Source organism: Lipotes vexillifer, unplaced genomic scaffold, assembly GCF_000442215.2.
Source record: "Lipotes vexillifer unplaced genomic scaffold, Lipotes_vexillifer_v1.1 scaffold2225, whole genome shotgun sequence".
Taxonomy (NCBI): Eukaryota; Metazoa; Chordata; class Mammalia; order Artiodactyla; family Lipotidae; genus Lipotes; species Lipotes vexillifer.
In genome coordinates this window covers 482,100-503,022 of record NW_006798684.1, presented here as the reverse complement: position 1 = coordinate 503,022, position 20,923 = coordinate 482,100, and the positions used below count along the sequence as shown (strand labels likewise).

Genomic DNA, 20,923 nt, shown 5'->3' with positions numbered 1-20,923 from the left:
CGCTCTTCCAATTATTGCTGTACGTCTGTTCTATGTGTTGTCCCTTCTTTCTGGAACACTCTTCGTGCCCTCCCTCCCTCACACATGTACTCACTCTTAAGATTCCAGCCCCAGCGTCAGTGCCCACAACTGCCTTAATGCCCCCTGCCCTGTTAATGAAAAGAGAGTTAAGTTTCTCTATTTATAGTCTCATTGCCCTTGATCCTTTCTTCCACAGCATGCATCCCAGGGTGTAATTATTCACTTGTTTGTGTAATCATTGGATTATTGTATGTCTCTCCCATTAGACTGTGAACACCTTGAGAGCAGGGCCTGTGGATGTTTTTGTTCACATCTGTATTCTCAGCTCCTAACACAGCGGCCATCACGTTCGAAGCTCTCAGTGAACGATTGTTGAATGAATGATGGGATGTGGTTGAGGAAGTAGCATTGGGTGCAATGGAAGCATGTGGGACGAGGTCCTAACACTGATTCTGGGGGAATCAGGGAAGATTTCTAGGAGGAACAACATGACTTAAGGTTTGGACAAGAGTCCAACACGTAGGATAAGAAGGACTGACCCCAGAGAAGTTAGAAGACTACAAGGAAGAATAATGTCCTTCTGGGGAGGAGTATGTTTATAGGGAGTTTCTAGTGTTTATAGGTTACATGGTCAGTCATATTGCATCTGCTAATGAAGGTAAGAACTAGATACAACCATTAGATTTAATAATTAGGAAGTCATTGCGGGACCTTGGAAAGAACAATTTTAGAGATAAAAGCCAGACTAAATTGAGCTAAGAAGGTAGTAAAGACCATGTAGACAAGGATTTTTTTTTTGAGATGAAATTAAGACTTGAATATGTTAAATGCTGAGGGGAGGCATTTGCCTGGCATAGATAGAGGGAAGTTGAAGATGAAGGAGATAAATGAAGACTAGAGCCAAGTGTCTGAGGAGGTGGGAGTGGATCAGCTGTGGACAAGAGGTGAAACACTTTGTAACAGAAAAGGAGAAAGGAGGAAGGGATGGATGCAGATGATGAAAATTTAGAGGCTTAGTGACAGGAAGTTGAGAGAGTTTTCTCTGCTCTTCCCCTAGTAGTGTTACAGAATTCCTTCTGGAAGTGATAACTAGAAAACAGATCTTGCCAATGGCTGTTCCATTTTGTTATGACTACAGTCATGCTATTTTGAGAGTTATGGTCTGAGGTTTGTCATGCACAATTATCAGATTACAAAACAGCTGTGAGCATTTGAGGCCAGAACTTGGTCTCCCCCCCGTTTACCGTGGAGCCTAGCACATTGTTAGTACTCAGTATATGCCAGGTACTTGAATAATAATGGCAAAGGTGTCTTGTGCTTATCCCTGGGCTTTGCAACCTTCAAGCTGATGCTGAAGAGTACTTTGGTTCTCTGGCTCCAGCTGTGAACAAGCCATATGAAATTGTTTTCTGCCAGTTAGGAATTGTTATGGAGTGTTCAATCTTCCCAATCGCTGAGACAGAGTTGTATGGAAGAAACGTGCAAAGGACATGGCTGCTGATCAAACTTTGGTTTCGCTTCTTTGTATCTCACAACACTTTGTCCTGTTCATAGAGTCGCTGTATTCTGGTTTGTATGCTGTGTTTACGTCTTCCATTTATCTCACTTCCTAGATGTGAGAACCTTGGAGTGGGACTAACTCAACCTTTATTCTTCTTTAGTTGTCATTCTAGCATCTGGTACATAGTAGATGATTAACAAATGAATGAATTAGTTGATGAGTAAATAAGTGACTGATGGAAACGTATGTACTGTAATACTCTGAACCCTAACTCTTCCTTCTGGACCTGCAGAAGAAGCAGCTCATGCCTCCTTTGTTCTAGCCAAAGCACCAAATTCTGTTAACATCCCTACTCCTGATGTTAAGCTTATTTTCCTATTTCTATTCTTACCTCACCTCCATTTTCTCATTTACTTATATTTTCCATGTGTCATACATTCAGCCTCAAATCTTGCTTTGGAACAAATTGGAATATAAATGGATAAAACAAATCTGCTAATCCCTGGACAGACACTTGGTTTCAGGCCTCTGTCTCCTTGTTAATGATTTTGTTCCCTCTGTCTGGAATGCCTGAGCCCATCCTACCTCTCCTGCCTTTTATGAGCCTGGCAAACTAAGGCACATATATTTTAACTAAGCTCTGTAAGTTTCAAAGAATAGAGGCTCACTCAAGTTACCTCAAGTAAAAGGTGGAAAGGGTGAAGGGGAAGGTGTATACGTGGGGGGTTGTGGGTAGGTATTACAAATGCCCAGAATTAGAATTGGAAAACTATTGGTTCTGAAACAGATATGGGTACTAATTACTTTCTCTATATCTCTCATGGCCTCTCTAATTTTCTTAGCAACTATATTTCACTCCCTATTTTCATTCCCCAAGCAGCCAACTTTTCTATGGTTTCAGCTTCCTCATAACTTAATGTGTTTTCAGCTCATCATGGCCACTCTGGCCTCTTCTATCTCACAAGGATCTCCATCAATGTCTCTATCCACCCACGAGTTCTCTCTGTAGTCCCAATTCAAACCCTTGGAGAAGAAATCTGATATTCCCCAGCTTACCTGTCCATGCTAGGCTGTATCAGGGAGGGATAAGATCCTATGACTCTCCAAGCAGCCAAAGCTGTGAGCAGGGCAATTTCCCTTAGAAGGAGATATTGTCTTTCCTTGTCTCCTCCCATGCAAGGTATAACCTGCTTTATTCCAAAATAACTTCTACATTGCTTCTGATAAACTTTTCTCATACATTGTGCAGAAAGGGCCTCAGACTTTTTCCAATCCATTGCCTCCATTCAGGGCAGATATTTACATTACAAAAGGTTCTGTCCTTTACAAAAGTTTTTTGTTTTTGTTTTTTTTAATAGCACATTTCTGCAATGAATTTTTTTGTTTTGTTTTGTTTTTTGCGGTACGCGGGCCTCTCACTGTTGTGGCCTCTCCCGTTGCGGAGCACAGGCTCTGGACGCGCAGGCTCAGCGGCCATGGCTCACGGGCCCAGCCGCTCCGTGGCATGTGGGATCTTCCCGGGCCGGGGCACAAACCCGTGTCCCCTGCATCGGCAGGCGGACTCTCAACCACTGTGCCACCAGGGAAGCCCTTCTGCAATGAATTTTTAAATGTATCATACTTTATGTATAACTTTTAAAGACCTTGATGTAGGAGACATAGTCTGGCCATGACGGAGCAGTTCATGCTGGACTTGCCATCCCACTATGAACAACTGTAATCCTGGACACAATATATGAGGCAACTGATTAGGCATTCCCCCATTCCTAAGGGAAGGAAAACACCCAACATGAGTCACATGTTTCTCCTTGCTTTCTGCCTTGGGTCAATTTCTTAATCATGGCTCAGGGAGAGAGATCCAAAGGAGAGCACAGTGATACCAGTGAGATAACCCAGTGTTGGAATTAGCAGACAATGACTTTAAGGCAGTTGTTGTTGAAAATATATTTATGGACTAAAAGAAAATATGGATTTAAAGGATGGGGAGGGCTTCCCTGGTGGCACAGTGGTTAAGAATCTGCCTGCCAATGCAGGAGGCACGGGTTTGAGCCCTGGTCCGGGAAGATCCCACATGCCACGGAGCAACTAAGCCCATGCGCCACAACTAATGTGCCTGTGCTCTAGAGCCCGCAAGCCACAACTACTGAGCCCACGCGCCGCCACTACTGAAGACCGCCTGCCTAGAGCCCACACTCCACAACAAGAGAAGCCACCGCGATGAGAAGCCCACACACCACAACGAAGAGTAGCCTCCGCTCGCTACAACTAGAGAAAGCCTGTGCGCAGAAACCAAGACCCAACACAGCCAAAAATAAATAAATAAAATTAAAAAAAAAAAAAAAAAGCGTGGGGAATCTAAGCCCCAAAAATGGAAACAGTAGAAAAATAAATGAAAAATTTATTGGCTGGGCCTAATAGTGAAAGTGAAGATGGATCCATTGAAATTATCCAATCTGAAGAACAGAGAAAAACAAGATTAAAAAACAAAAAAGACACAGATATAGAGAACAAACATATGGACACCAAGGGGGAAAAGCGGGGGTCGGGGGGGTGATGAATTGGGAGATTGGTATTGACATGTATACACTAATATGTATAAAATAGATAACTAATAAGAACCTGTTGTAAAAATAAATAACTAAAAATTAAAAAGAAAAACAAAAAAGAGGAACTTCCCCGGTGGCGTAATGGTTAAGAATCTGCCTGCCAATGCAGGGGACATGTGTTTGATCCCTGCTCTGGGAAGACCCCACATGCCGCAGAGCAACTAAGCCCCACGTGCCACAACTACTGAAGCCCGAGCACTCTAAGGCCTGCATGCTGCAACTACTGAGCCCGCATGCTGCAACTACTGAAGCCCGCATACCTAGAGCCTGTACTCTGCAACAAGATAAGCCACCGCAATGAGAAGAGTAGCCCACGCACCACAACGAAGAGTAGCCCCGCTTGCTGCAACTGGAGAAAGCCCGCGCACAGCAACAAAGGCCCAATGCAACCAAAAAATTAAAAAATAATTAAAAAAACAAAAACAAACAAAAAAAGAGCCTTGGTGACCTGTGGTAATATGTCATATATGTATCTGTAACTTGTAAGTAGTTGGAATTCCAAAAGGAAAAAGAGGAGGGGGAAAAGTAGTTGAAGAAATAATGGTCAAAAATTTCTTAAATTTGGTGGAAAACATGTAGTATTATCAGAAGCTCAGTGAGCCCCAAGCAGTATAAATACAAAGAAAACCACACGTAGTCCCTCACAGTCAAAATAGTGAAAGCCAAGGATAAAAATAAAATCTTGAAAGTAGCCAGAGAAAAAAAATGACACAATGCATAGAATGGGATAATATGATTGTGGCTGATTTCCCATTGTACACAAGAGAAGTCAGAAGACAATGGAATGTCATAGTTTATGCACTGAAAGAAAACTACTGTCAAGCCAGAATTCTATATCCAACAAAAATATCCCTCAAAAAGAAGGGTTAAATAAATACATTTTCAGATAAACTAAAGCGGACAGAATTTGTCATCAGCAGACCTTCACTACAAGTAGTACAGAACAAAGTTCTTTAGGCTGAAGGAGAATGACACCTGATGGAAACTCTATCTATGGAAAGGACCAAAAAGCACTGGTAATAGTAAATATGTGACTAAAGATAAAATACTAGATTTTTTTTGCTTCTATTAATTTTCTTAAAAGACATATGACTGTTTAAAGCAAAAATAACACCATTGTAAGGTGAAGCTTGTAATATATATAGAAATAAAATATGTGACAACAACAGGGCAAAGACGAGTTTGTGGTGGTAAATAGAATTAAGTTGTGATAAGGTTATTACATTGTGAAATATGAAGTGGTATCTTATTTATTCTTATTAGACTATAACAGGTTTAGGATGCATATTATAAACCTTAGAGCAACCACTAGAAATTAATACAAAAAGGCACAGCTAAAAAGCCAATGGAGAAAATAAAATGAAATACTAAAAAACTCAATTAACACAAAAGAAGACAGAAGGTGAACAGAGGGAAAAGCAGATGAAAAATAGGAAACAAAGGGCAATATGGTAAAGACAACCACACCAACACTTTCAATTAAAAGGCAGAGTTTATCAAGCTAGGGGGGAAAAAAAGCAAGACCTAACTATATGCTGCTTATAAGAAATATAGTTTAAATGTAAAGACATAGAAAATTTGAAAATAAAAGAGTGGAAAAACACACCATGTAAATAGCAAGCATAAGAAAGCTGCATGGCTGTAGTATTATCAGAACTAAGTAGGTTTCAAGACCAGGAGTATTTCCAAAGACAAATAGGGACATTTCATAATGATAAAGTGTCGATTCAAGAGGTGATATAAAATCACAAAGAGTATGTACCTATTAATAGCACTTCAAGATACATAAATCAAAAACTGACAGAGCTAAAGGGAGACATAGAAAAATATACAATGACAGTTGGAGATTTAACACTCGTCTCTCAGTAATTGAAAGATGTAGATCTGTTAACCAACTTGGCCTAATTAATATAGAACCCAAGAACTGCACAATGTTCAAAAAAATAGACCATACACTGGGACGTACAATAAGTCTCAATACATTGCAAAAGATTAATATCTTACAGATTTTCATTCAATTCAAATTCAACATTCATCCATGTCAGAGAGAATCTCAGCAAACTAAGAATAGTTTGACCAAAATGGAATTAAATTAAAAATAAATAGCAGTAACCTTAAAATCCCCAAATATTTAGGTATTAAAGAATGCACTTCTAAATGTAAAAAAAAAGTACAAGGGAAAATAGAAAACATTTTTAATTGGATGGTAATGAAAATATAACATCACAAATTGGGGGGTCATGCTGAAGTTGTACTTAATGAAAATGTATGGTTTTAAATGCTGATTTCAGAAAAGATTTAAAATCAATGTTCTAAGTTTCTATCTTAAGAAAATAGAAAAAGATGAGCAAATTAAATCCAGAATAATAGAAGCAAAATCTATTCATCACTTCTATTTATTTTATTAATTTATTCATTTATCTTATTGTTTCATAGAAACAATGAGGAAAAACAATAGAGAAAATTAACAAAGTCAGAAGTTGGTTCTTTGAAAAGATTGATAAAATTGAGAAAACTTAGCAAGGCTCATCAAGAGAAAAAGAAAACACAACAGCCAATATCAGGAATGAAAAGTGAGATATCACTACAGATTGTACAGATATTAAAAAGGATAGTAAAGGAATATTATCAACAACTTTATGGCAATAAATTCAACAACTTGAATGGACAAATTTATTGAAAAACACAGTTTGCCTTAATTGACACAAAAAGAAATGGAAAATATAAAGACCATACTTACTTAAAGAAATTGAATTCATAATTTAAAACCTTCCTACAAAGAAACTCCAGGCCAAATGGTTTCACTGATGGATTCTATCAAATATGTAAGGAATAAATAACACGTCTTACACAAAGTCTTAGAGAAAATAGACGAGAAGGGAACGAGTCCCAACTTACTTGATGATTTTGGTGTAACTCATATCAAAATCAAAGCTATTTCAAGAAAAGAGAAGGATAGGCCAATATCCCTCATGAACATAAATGCAAAACAATCTGACAAAATATTAGCATATCTGTTCCAGCAATATATAAAAAGAATAATATACCTGACCAAGTGAGGTTTATCCCAGTAAGACAAAGTTAGCTCAACAGTAAATACCCAATCAATATATTTCTTCACATTAACAGAAAAAAAGGAGAAAAACCATATGACATATCATAATAGATTCAGAAAAGAAGTTGATGAAACTCAACATCCACCCACAGAAGATTAGAATAAGGGCCAAATGAGATGATGTACTCCAAAGTGTTTAGTAAGCTGAAAGGTGCTGTATGAAGGGAAGGTATTTTTTTTTAATATTTATTTATTTATTTTTGGCTACATTGGGTCTTAGTTGCGGCATGCGGGATCTTTCATTGCAGCGTGCAGGCTCTTCCTTGTGGCTCACGGGCTTCTCTCTAGTTGTGGTCTGTGGGTTTTCTCTTCTCTAGTTGTGGTGCGCAGGCTCCAGGACACGTAGTTTGCAGCACGCAGTCTCTCTAGTTGAGGTGCGTGAGCTCAGTAGTTGTGGTGCATGGGCTTAGCTGCCCCGCAGCATGTGGGATCTTAGTTCCCTGACAAGGAATCAAACCCGCATCCCCTGCCTTGTAAGGCAGATTCTCTACCACTGGAAAACCAGGGAAGTCCTAAGGGAAAGTATTTTTATTTCCATCCCTCTGTTGTGACACCCTGAGATTTATAGCTTCCTTTCTGATAAGGACTTCATGGGACCCGGACAACACTCTTTTCAGCTATTCAATAAATGCCCTCAGAATGAGATTCAATTGTCATGTACAGCAGACCATGATAGAATAGTAAAATAATAACACTGCCACTGTTACTTTAGCGCTTACTAAGCGCCGGGCTCTGAGTAAGGTTCTCATCTTGCGTTGTTTTATTTTACCCTCACAGCAAATCTGAGGAGGGCACTAATATTTTTCTCTACCTTACAAATGAGAGAATGAGGATTAGGGACTAAATACCTTGCTCAAGGTCACACATATAGTTTGTGGCAGAGTCAGGAATCCAGCCAAGGCTAACTCTAGAGCTTCAGATTTTAAACCCTACCCTGACTTGCCTTCTGTAGCCTTATCTGGGAAGAGTCCCATAGCATTGGCTTCTTCCCTCTTGGGCTTCCAGGAAGGCATGAGCTTGGTCTCATGTTCCTTTGTCAGCATTCTGAGCACTGTGCTAACACTGCATTAATAGGAAAAAAACAAAACAAAACCTTCTTTAACTGTATTAATTTTTTTAATTCTTAATTAGCATTTTAAATTATAAAAGTAATGCACATTCACTTTTAAACTAGAGAAAGCCCACGTGCAGCAACAAAGACCCAACGCAGCCAAAAAAATAAAAAAATAAAAATAATGAACATTCACTTTTAAAATATTAAAACCATGAGAATGAGTATAAGGTGAACAGTATTGGTTCCCTTCCCCACAATTCCCCAGTCACATTCCCTGAACCCAACTACTGTCAACAGAATCTATATATTCTTCCAGAAATTTTGTATGTACATCCAAATACACATACACACACATTCTTAAAGTAAGCAGATGGGTCATCTGTTTATGTAACTTGCTTTTTTATTTAACAATAAAAAAGCTTGGAGAGCTTTCCATAATAATACATAAAAATTTACCTCATTCTTTTAAAAATATGCATAATATCCCATTGAATGGCTGTACCATAATTTATTTAACTAGACCCCTATCAATGAATATTTAGGTTTTTTCCCATTGTAAAAATATCACAAAGATGGTTCCGCGAGCAATTTTGTACATACATCTTATGCATATGTATTAGTATTTCTATAGGAAAAATGCAAGAAAGCAGAGTTGCTGAGTTGAGGGGTATCTGCATTTGAAATTTTGGCAGGTATTGCCAAATAACCCTATAAAAATTGTGTCTGTTGGCATACCCACAACAGTGTATGATAGTGCCTGTTACCCTTCATCTAGTGTTTCAAAATTTTGAGATCTCTTTCAACTATACTTATTGAGCACCTTCTGTGTGCTTCAGACACTGTACTAGGCTCAAGGATTTGAAAGGCAGTCGATGTAGCTGGAGGAAGATTTCTTGGTGAATTACTGTTCCTTTGGGACTTCGAGCTTTTACCCTTTTAGAAACGGAAACTGCAAGCTGGTGAGGTATTTAGTTTCAATTTAGCTTAATGGAATCCTGTTAGTGAGTTTTAAAATAAGGACCAAGACAACTGAAATGGTAAACAGAGTCTCCTGGGCCCCAGGAAGGAGGATGCAGCGTCTGTGGGTTTGCACGCTTCGAAGAGCTGTTCTTTCCAGGAACAAACAAGTTTCAGCACTGAACTCTTGGGTGGACATGTGAGCTGTTGAAGCCTTTTAGTCATCCCTATAGGGCAAGTGCTTCCTAGTAAGCAAAGGGCCACACAGATCCCCTGTGGCTGATGGCAGAGCAGGGTCTATAAATGGGAATAATAATGCTACAAACTATCATTTATTGGGCACAGACTCTGGCCAGGCACCACACTATGCATTTTATGTGTGTTGACTCATTTAATCCTCATAACAGGCCTATGATTGTCTTCAGACGGTATTTTTATGATGCCCATTTAAAAGATAAGGATACTGGCTTCCCTGGTGGCACAGTGGTTAAGAATCCGCCTGCCAATGCAGGGGACACGGGTTCGAGCCCTGGTCCAGGAAGATCCCACATGCTGCGGAGCAACTAAGCCTGTGCGCCACAATTACTGAGCCTGTGCTCTACAGCCTGTGATCCACAACTACTGAGCCCTCATGCTGCAACTACTGAAGCCCGCACACCTAGCGCCTGCGTACCGCAACAAAGAGTAGCCCCCTGCTCACCACAGCTAGAAAAAGCCTGCGCGCAGCAAGGAAGACCCAATGCAGCCATAAATAAATAAATAAATATATAAATTTTTTTAAAAAGATAAGGATACTCCCTTGCTGGAGTCTCCCAGCTGCCTCTGATGTGCACCGCAGTATTATGTTTCTTTTCATAATACTAGCCCCTTTTGTAAACCAAAACCCAGAGACAACAGAGTGTCTATTTGAAGTTACATTTCATCCTTCATCTCACAACAGCCAATGCTTATGGTGGTGACGGGAGGCGGGGCAGAGCCTTGCTCAGAGTGAAGACAGGAAGAATAGAGGGAGGTAGGAGAAAGGTCAGGATTAGATAATGGACTAGGAGGCTAGATGGGTAGGGTTTGGTTAGGCAGAGATAGTGGGAGCAGGGAGAGAGAAGGGGAAGATGGCATTCTTGGCAAGAGGAAAGGTAAAAGCAAAGGTGGGAAAGCAGAGGACAAGCTCAGGAAATGTGAGTAGCCTTGCTGGGCTGCATCTCTGAGTGGTGGGAGAGCAGGCTGGAATGGAGATGTGGAGCCGGATGACAGAGTTCTGAGGGCCAGAGGAGGGACTTCGGGCTTTCTTCTTCTGCGGTTTGACAGCTTCGGGGAAGAAGCATCAAAAGCTTTTCAGGAATTCAGCCTTGTCTGTCTCAGACTTCTCCTTCTGGAAGACCAAGGGCCCAAAGTGGCAACCTGACATTCAATCTCCTTTGCCATGGTTGGGAAGTCAGGGCTGTAGCTGATTTCATTGGCCTGTTTTTCATTTATTGTAGTGTGGCTTTTATAGTATGTTAATTGAAATATTTCCAACTGCCAAAAACAATTACACTCAAATTGCCTTGTCAGTTCTTTTATTGCCAGATAAATGTTTTACAGGCATATTTACGGGGGGCAATGGTAACTGGATCTCGTTTCCTACTTAAGGCTGGCAGCTTGGGCTGGGGTTGGCCCTCCAGTACTCTGCTGTGGGCCAGAAAGCTGTTGGATGTTACGACGCTTCCATCTCGTTACCTTAGGGATCAGAGGCTCTTCAAAGGAAAGCAGCTTTCTGGCTCATGTGGCTTAGCCTCAGAGAAGGGTTCTCATCTCTGGAAACCTTGGCAACCTGGCAGAAATCTGAATCCTGCTGCCTGCCCTACCAGCAACAATCCCTGCCCAAGCTGAGACATGCCCTTCTCTCCCCCTGGAATCCTTTTCCCCTCCGCCATCAAAGCCTCTCCCACAGACCCTGCCACGGAAGAGTTGTGAGGCCCTTTCCATCTAACTCGCTCACTTTGCATTTGGGAAACCAAGGCCCAGAGACCTCCCCAAGATCACACAGGTGGTCAGCAAGAGCTGGGAGCCGAGGTCTCTGCCCAGTGTGCCATGCTGCCACCAACATGTGCTCTTTGGCTTCTCTGCTAGCTTGACCCCTCCTTCAGGGCTCTAGACCTGCTTCTTCCAAGAGCCCCTCCCTCACATCCCCAGCCTCCACTGATCTCCCTCTTGCTCCGTCACCTGAAACAACTGTTTGTTCAGTGCATATACTGCAGGGTTTTGGTTTGTTTGTTTGGGGGAACATTTTACTATCTCTGTTATTGTTCTGCTCTTGCCATTGTACATGCTTCTTTCTTCATCTGAAAAGCCTTTCTGTAAAACATTTTCTCCACTTGGATGACCCATACTTTTCTTTTGATACTGAGCTAAGAAATAGCCACCTTGGGGAATCTTTTTTGCGCAACCACCCTGGTTAGGTGCCTCCGTGCATTCCTATAGCACCCTGGTCACACGTCTCTACTGCTGGCACAGAGCAGACTTTCAAAAGAACATATGCTAAGTGAGTAAGCGAGTGAGTAAGTAAGGAGCACTGATCACACTTATCGGACCTTCACGGACCCTGAGCAAACGTGGATAGGGACCTCATCTCTCGTCATTTTGTCCCACTGCTTAGGTTAGTCCCCGACCATAAGTAGATGGTCAAGAAATGTTTATCAAGTTGAATCAAGCATGCTGTTCTTGAGAACATAAAATTTTAGCATGTTAGAATTGGAAGGTCATCATATCCAATCTTATGCATTTTATTGATGAGGAAACAGGCTAAGGAAAAATATTTTTCCCAGGGTCATGATTACTAATGGGTTTGATGGCATTCATGCATTGTATTCAGTAAGTATTTTGAACACCTACTATATTCTGAGACAGCAGCGTACAAAACAAAGTACCCAAACCTTCATCATAAACAAATGTTTATGCATATAATCTGCCTTCAAAATCCTCTTAATGCCTAGTACAGAGCTGAGCACTTAGTATATAGTTTTAAAAAATGTTTGTTGAACTAGTTGCAAATAAGAAATGCCAGGCGCTAAGTCACCTGGTTGCTCTTCATGGCTCAGTCCCACTGATGCTGGAATCAGGTTGCCTCAGATATAAGACTTCCTTGGCTGGGCACCTGTTACCAAGTCTCACTGTTTGTGAGACTTGGGGAAGTTCAATGTCCCTTGTCTTTGAGGTCCCTGGGCAGAAGTCCCCCTGTAATACTGTTTTTGACATTCCCATGGAGATTCACTTATGACTTACCTTCTGTTTCTGTTCTTTTTTCAGAGCGTCAACGTGGGCAGAGGAGCCAGGAAGAGAGTAAGTGCTGAAACCACACAGTTTCTCAGCAAGAAGCTAATAGCATTTCTTCTGTTGAAATATTAGCTATATGTTTTTAAAGAAAAGCAAAAAGAACATTAAAATCACCCTTAAGCCTATCACCCCAGGAAACCTCTTAGTTAACGTATGATGCTATATCCTCCCAGATATTTCTATGCATATGTAAAAATTACATGTATTTTTTTTTATAACTTTATTTATTTATTTACGGCTGCGTTGGGTCTTTGTTGCTGCGCGCGGGCTTTCTCTAGTTGCAGCGAGCGGGGGCTACTCTTCATTACAGTGTGCAGGCTTCAGTAGTTGTGGCACGTGGGCTCAGTAGTTGTGGCTCAGGGGCTCTAGAGCGCAGGCTCAGTAGTTGTGGCGCACGGGCTTAGCTGCTCCGTGGCATGTGGGATATTCCCAGACCAGGGCTCGAACCCATGTCCCCTGCATTGGCCGGCGGATTCTATTTTTTAAAGAAATAAATTTATTTATTTAGTTTTGGCTGCGTTAGGTCTTCACTGCAGTGCGTGGGCTTCTCATTACGCTGGCTTCTCTTGTTGCAGAGCACGGGCTCTAGGTGCGCGGGCTTCAGTAGTTGTGGCTCGCAAGCTCTAGAGCGTAGGCTCAGTAGCTGTGGCACACGGGCTTAGTTGCTCTGTGGCATGTGGGATCTTCCCGGACCAGGGCTCGAACCCATGTCCTGTGCATTAGCAGGTGGATCCTGAACCACTGCGCCACCAGGGAAGTCCCTTTATTTTTAAATAGAATCAAACTGTATGTTATTTTACAATCTGTTTTTTACATAATATATTTAGAGTACTTTCCATTGCCAATAAATATACTTTCATAGCATCATTTAAAATTACTGCATATGTAATATTGTAAATAACTGGACTCAGGAACTTTCATTAGGAGAAATTTGAGAGAACTTAAGTCTCGAATGTAACTGGAATCTTCACCTTGGAGTGGAGTTGAAAATGCTATATAGCCCAAGTGGCTGTTTACTGCTTTTCATTAGCAGTTGCTCACATGTCTCGGGGTGGGGGGCAAGGAAGAATTGGCTATCATCAAAAGTGGGTAAAAAAGCTGGCTTAAGGATATGTGTTCACCTTGAAAATGTTCTATTTAACAATTGGGTCATGTGCATCTGGTGTAGGAACTTTTTTCTACCATAAGTGACACCAATAAATGTTTGTTATTTTAAAAAATAAAAAATAAAAAATAATAAAATTACTGCATAATATTTTTACCATGTGTTCATTAAGGCCATTCCATAATTTTGTTCAACCATGCCCCACCGTTGGATATTTAAATATTTCCTCTTTTCTACAATTATGATCAATCCTCCAACAAACATTCATGCATTTAAATCTTTAGGCATATCTTCGGTTATTTCTTAACATAAATTCCTATACATAGAAATTTGGGTCAAAAAGTATAAATACTTGTTAGGCTTTTGATAAATATTTCCAAATTGCTCTTTAGAAAGGTTGTACTAATTTATGGATGTCCATTTTCCCACAGCCTCACCAACGCTGGATATTGGTTTTGTTTGTTTGTTTTGGATTTAGTTTTCACCAGATTTTGTTTTGTTTTGCTTTGTTTGTTTGTTGTATCCAAAATGTATTGATTGGGATGGTTTCCCATTCATCTTGATTCAGGGTGCTTTTAGCGCTGCTTCCGTCTGAAGGCGCATCCTTCTGTAAGCTTTGCTTTTCCTCCTGCAGGCTGGCAGAGGACAGTAGAGCAGCCAACACACAAAACTACTGTGTGTGCATGTTGGCTAAAGACGGTGGGTGCTTTTATAGCATCCTGGGCATTTCACATCCATGAAGTAGGAATTTGGGCTCTGCACCAGGTGCTCCTTTTTGTGTTTCCTCTTCTCTTCTAGAGAGGGATGAAGGAGATCCTCTGCATGTTCTCGTGGGGAGGTGGTCACCGCCCTTCACCGGTTTTATAGTGAAAAAATTGCATTGTTTTATTTTGCATATCTTTGATTGCCAGTGAGGGTGAATATTTTTTATTATGTCATGGGCCACTTTGGCAAGGTATTTAACTGTCTGTCGGGGTAGGGGAAAACTTCTAGTTCTAGATTTTTTTGCTCCAAGGTTTTGATGGGACTATGAGGCTTAAAGTTACCAAGTACTGGGAGTATTGCTGTAAGAGTAATCTTAAGGTGGCAAACTGGAAGGTAAGATGTGAATTAGAGTTGAAGTAGCTTAAAGAACAGCTGGGTGTCATTTCACAGTTGGTCCTGGCTATTAGCGTCCAGGCTGTATGGGAAGCAGTGAGGAGGAACCAGCTCTTCTGGTCCCACTACTGGGGCCAAAGACCCACCGCAATGTTCCAGCTAAGTCCAGAACCCCAGGGCTGAGGTGGCCATGATCTTCCAGGCAATGAGAACTCTGGCCTGAGCAGTTCCTTCGGGCTCTTCCGTGAGTGGTCTGTTGCATGTTTCGTGTTCTATATATTGGGACAGAGCTTGGCTTCTGGGAGGATTTGTGAATGAAAGGGCTTTCTGCAGCACTGCTTGCTTGTCTAAGCAGGTCAGGCACTCTTGATTCTCACATGAGGTTTTTGTCCAGGATGAAGATTCAGGGACCGAAGTAGGGGAAGGGACAGATGAATGGGCCCAGTCCAAAGCCACAGTTAGACCCCCTGACCAGCTGGATTTGACTGATGCAGTAAGTAAGCAACATCCTACCCTCGCTCCTTCCACCTCCTCCAGCCTCAGAGATGTATTGTGCCCAGAACCTAGGTTGTGAGATGTCTGCTGACATCCAGGGGAATCATCAGAGGGGGTGGGGGGCCCTCTACATTTGACCCTGTTGGCATTTCTCTCCCTTAGGAGCTAAAGGAGGAGTTCACCCGGATTCTGACAGCCAACAACCCACACGCACCCCAGAACATCGTCAGGTACAGCTTCAAAGTAAGTCATCCTCTCTGGGGCAGGGGCCTCTAGGTGCTTCTTGCCTTGGTGACTTGCTGTGTTGCAAAAGCCTCTCAGCTCTCATAGAGACCACCTTTAAAATGAGGTCTTTGGCTGGAACCCTGAGATTTTACATGGAGTTTTCCAGAGATTTTTGAAGTTTCTTTATGAATCTCCCTTCATTCTCACTAAAGTGCCCTGCAGAGCCACTCTTTTCAGGAATCCTGAAGTGAATAATTTGGTAGGAAAAGTACTTTCCCAGTGTATACAGTGTGTTTGTCACTAACATCAACTATTGGGTCTCCAGAAGCCAGTGTGCCAGTGTCAGGTCCTATATTCGAATTTTATATGGGATATCTCATTTAATCCTCAGGTTTCTTTGATATAGGAACTATTTTTATCTTTATTTTATAGAAACCAAAGATAAATTAGATAAAACAAATTACAAAAGTCACACAGCCAGGATTCAAAGCAAAATTTGAACTAGTTTGATTGACTCTAAAGCAACATTACACTGCTTCTTTAAAAAAAAGTATACATATATATACACATACACATATATATACATACAGACACACACATACAGAGTTTTGAATATATAATAGAAATCTAGAAACCCATGGTACTAATTTTAAGAGTCAAAAGAGCAATGAAAATACAATGGAAATTAAACCTCCCTCTCCTGTCCCTTTCCTTGGGGACAACTGCTATTAGCAGTTTCTTTCTCTTCTTTAAAAACAATTTTATTGAGATATAATTTACATATTGAGATAAAATCACCCATTTATATTTTTAAAAGATGGTATTTAGTTTTTAATTATTAGTGTTCAAGAATTTTATGATATTTGCTGAATTAGCAGATATTCTCTAGTATTAGAAAAATATATTAAAAGATCATTGTGTCTTATCCAGTCAATCATCCATTTTAAAGTGTATAATTCAATGGCTTTTAGTATATTCACAGGTTATGCAACTATCGCCACAATCAATTTTAGAACATTTTCGTTTCCCCCAAAAGAAACCCCATACCTCTTAGCTGTCACTCCCCAGTCCTCCATTCCTTCCAGCATTAGGCAACCACTAATCCATTTTCCAGCTCTACAGATTTGCCTGTTCTGCCAGATTCTCTTTCATAAAAAGAGAATCAAACAATATGTCACCTTTTGTGACTGGCTTCCTTCATTTAGCATATACTGTTTTCAAGGTTCATCCATGTTGTAATATGTATCAGTACTTCATTTCTTTTTATTGCCAAACAACATTCAATTTTATGACTCTACCATATTTTATTTATCCATTCATCAGTTGATGGACATTTACATTGTTTCTGCGCCTTGGCTATTATGAACAATGCTTCTATGAACATTCATGTACAAGTATTTTTGGCCATGCTGCATGGCTTGTGGTATCTTAGTTCCCTGACCAGGGATTGAACCCAGGCCCTGGCAGTGAAAGCACTGAGTCGTAACTACTAGACCACCAGGGAATTCCCTTGTGAGCTCTTTCTTTAACATACTGCTTCTTATTCAAGACTGAGTAGTCAGCCCCCTCCACAAAGAGGTTAGGACAAATCCAGCATATTTCTTGAGAGGTTCCACTCCTGAGTTGTGCTAATGGCATCCCTTAGGCAGCCTGTAAAGGGGCGGGGGATGGGATGGGCAGAGAGAAGTTGCCTCGCTCCCCTGAGCTTATGCTGGATTTGTGATACACTCTATGGGCTCCTGTTCACCTGACCTCTGAAAGAGAGTCTCTTTAGGACTCAGTGTGCCAGCCATGGAAGGCATGCTACAGGCAGAGGATTGGTGTCAATGCACCTCTCTTGCCCCCTGGGAAGCTCAGTTATTAGAAGAGATTCCGGTGAGTCAACTGTCAGCTGGGTAGCCATAGGCTCCCAGGCAGGCTCACCCCATGAAAGCTTCTAACAGCCTCCCAGGCCTGCCTGGCATCCTCCCACAGAGCTGGCCTCCATCTCATTGGTCCTTCACTGAGATCCAAGAGCTTTAGGTCTCCAAAGCTATTACTTTCCCTTTAAGTGCTGGCCTGAAGAGGCAGATGGTTTGGATCTAGGCATGCCTCTCCTCCTCGCACAGAAACAATGGGATCTGAATTCCATCCCTAAACTGAAGAGGAAGGTCCTAGTCACCACTGGGGACAGGATGACAGTGAAATCTCAAATGATACCTATATGGATAATTTATTCCCGTGGGACCCTCCATCGTCATCATAATAATAGCTACTATTTTTATTGAGCACTTATTATGTGTCAGACTCTGTGTTAATAGATTGCTTTCATTATTTTCAATACTCAACTATCCTGCAAATTAATTATTATCCTCATTTTGCAGATGAAGAAATTAAGGCTTAGAGTGGTTAAGCCCAAGATCATGCAGATAATAGGGAGTAGAATCAAAATTTGAATCCAATTCTGCCCACATCCATAGATCATGCCCTTAACCACTGCACTGTCCCGTCTTCCCATCCATCTGAGTTACTGAGAGAAGAACAGCTTTGTGGTGACTTTTTGAGGCAGAATATCCCAGTCTGTGTGCAGAAATAGTGATTCTTGCAGTCCTCCAGGGATAGCTGTGTCTGGTACCAACTCATGGGTTGGTTTCCTCTCTGGTGAGTTTACCCCAGTGTGCCATACAAATGTAATAATTTTCTCTATGACTTGCAAAGGGTTGGAAAGAACGTTTTTGAAAAAGGAAGTGACCCCTGGTCTCAAAGTCAACTTTAGGACTAGGATGCTGATCAAAGAGGGGGCAGCCTAGGGCTTCCCTGATGGCGCGCAGCGGTTGAGGGTCCGCCTGCCGATGCAGAGGACACGGATTCGTACCCCGGTCCAGGAAGATCCCACATGCCGCGGAGCGGCTGGGCCCGTGAGCCATGGCCGCTGAGCCTGTGCGTCCGGAGCCTGTGCTCCGCAATGGGAGAGGCCACAACAGTGAGAGGCCCGCGTACCTCAAAAAAAAAAAAAAAAAAAAGAGGGGGCAGCCTAGAGGAACAAAACTATAGGCTCTGTGAAAGCAGGGATCATATCTGCTTTTGCTAAGCTTTGTATCTCTGGAACCTAGAATATACTTGACACACTGTGCCTATTCAAAAATTATTTGTTGAAGAAGGAATGAACCCAGTTGCCTGGGCAAGTGCCTTGTATGACTTGACAAGTGCCTAACCCAAATCTTTTCTAGATTTCTGTGATCCTCTTGTATGGAACAGGGGGACTAGGGACTTGGTGTCTCTGAGGATCTATCCAGCCCTGGCATCCATTAAATAGAGTGGAGAAAAAGCCAGGCCAGGTGTGTTTGATGACTGTTTGTGACCTCTCTGAGGTCTGGTTAGACAGGTGAGACAGGATCCCTTGGCATGGATGTAGGAGCCAGTGACAGGTAAATCCAGAGCTGCTCAGAGTTGGAAGAATGTATTTTAAAATATGTCTTTGACAGCTACATATAAACTAATAATGAAATTAAAACATTCTCTAACACCATATATAAAAGGAAACTCAAAATGGATTAAAGACCTAAATGTAAGACTGGAAACCATAAAACTCCCAGAGGAAAACATAGGCAGAACCCTCTTTGACATAAATTGTAGCAATATTTTATTTTTGGATCCGTTTCTTAAAGCAAAGGAAATAAAAGCAAAAATAAACAAATGGGATCTAATTAAACTTAAAAGCTTTTGCACAGCAAAGGAAACCATCGAGAAAATGAAAAGACAACCCACTGAATGGGAGAAAATATTTGCAAATAATATGACCAATAAGGGGGTTAATATCCAAAATATATAAACAGCTCATACAACTCAACATTAAAAAAACAAACAACCCTGTTAAAAAATGGGCAGAAGACCTGACTAGACATTTTTCCAAAGAGGACATGCAGATGGCCAACAGGCACATGAAAAGATGCTCAACATCACTAATTATCAGGGAAATGCAAATCAAAACCACAATGAGATATCACCTCACACCTGTCAGAATGGCTATCATCAAAAGACCACAAATAACAAATGTTGGTGAGGATGTGGAGAAAAGGGGACCCTCGTACACTGTTGGTGGGAATGTAAATTGGTGCAGACACTGTGGAAAACAATATAGAGGTTTCTCAAAAAACGAAAATAGAACTACCATATGACCCAGCAATTCCACTCCTGAGTATATATCTAAAAAAACCAGAAACACTAATTCAAAAAGATATATGCACCCCAATGTTCATAGCAGCACTGTTTACAATTGCCAAGATATGAAAGCAAGCTATGTGTCCATCAACAGATGAATGGATAAAGATGTGGTATATATATACAATGGAAAACTACTCAGCCATAAAAATGAAATTTTGCCATTTGCAACAACATGGATGGACTTGGAGGGTATTATCCTAAGTGAAATAAGTCAAACAGAGAAAGACAAATACTGTATGATACCACTTAATGTGAAATCTAAAAAACACAACAAACTAATGAATATAACAAAAAAGAAGCAGATTCCCAAATATAGAAAACAAACTGGTCGTTACCAGTGGGAAGGGGGAAGGGGAGAGGGGAAATATAAGGGTAGGGGATTAAGAGGTACAAATTATTAGGTATAAAATAAGCTACAAGGATATATTGTACAACACTGAATATAACCAATATTTTATAACAACTATAATTGGAGTATAACCTTTAAAAATTGTGAATCACTGTATTGTACACCTGTAACTTATATAATATTGTACATCAACTATACTTCAATAAAATTTTAAAAGAATAATGGAAATAAAAACAAAAATAAACAAATAGGGGCTTCCCTGGTGGCGCAGTGGTTAAGAATCCTCCTGCCAATGCAGGGGACACGGGTTTTAGCCCTGGTCCGGGAAGATCCCACATGCCGCGGAGCAACTAAGCCCATGCACCACAACTGCTGAGCCTGCACTCTAAAGCCTGTGAGCCACAGCTACTGAGCCCGTGTACCGCAACTACTGAAGCCCACATGCCTAGAGCCCATGCTCTGCGACAAGAGAAGCCACTGCAATGAGAAGCCTGTACACCACAATGAAGAGTAGCTTCCCCCTCGCCACAACCAGAGACAAGCCCACGTGCAGCAACAAAGACCCAACACAACCAAAAATAAAATAAATAAAATAAAATGAATTAATTAAAAAATAAAAATAAACAAATGGGACCTAGTGAAACTTAAAAACCTTTGCACAACAAAGGAAACTATAAACAAGACAAAAAGACAATCCTCAGGGCTTCCCTGGTGGCGAAGTGGTTGAGAGTCCGCCTGCTGACACAGGGGACATGGGTTCGTGCCCTGGTCCAGGAAGATCCCACGTGCCGTGGATCGGCTGGGCCCATGAGCCATGGCCGCTGAGCCTGCACGTCCGGAGCCTGTGCTCCGCAACGGGAGAGGCCACAACAGTGAGAGGGC

General features: G+C 41.3%; 1 protein-coding gene and 1 pseudogene across 1 annotated transcript in view; one reads left to right on the top strand and one right to left on the bottom strand.

Annotated features, from left to right (window-relative positions):
• Positions 1-20,923, top strand: part of DNAI1 (dynein axonemal intermediate chain 1) — a 60,762-nt gene that overhangs the window by 4,827 nt on the left and 35,012 nt on the right. The window contains exons 2-4 of the mRNA XM_007470767.1: positions 12,540-12,572; positions 15,164-15,262; positions 15,427-15,507. Coding sequence (XP_007470829.1) covers positions 12,540-12,572; positions 15,164-15,262; positions 15,427-15,507 — 213 coding nt within the window. The remainder of the gene's footprint in view (positions 1-12,539; positions 12,573-15,163; positions 15,263-15,426; positions 15,508-20,923) is intronic.
• Positions 14,247-15,031, bottom strand: LOC103082295 (40S ribosomal protein S27-like pseudogene; annotated as a pseudogene).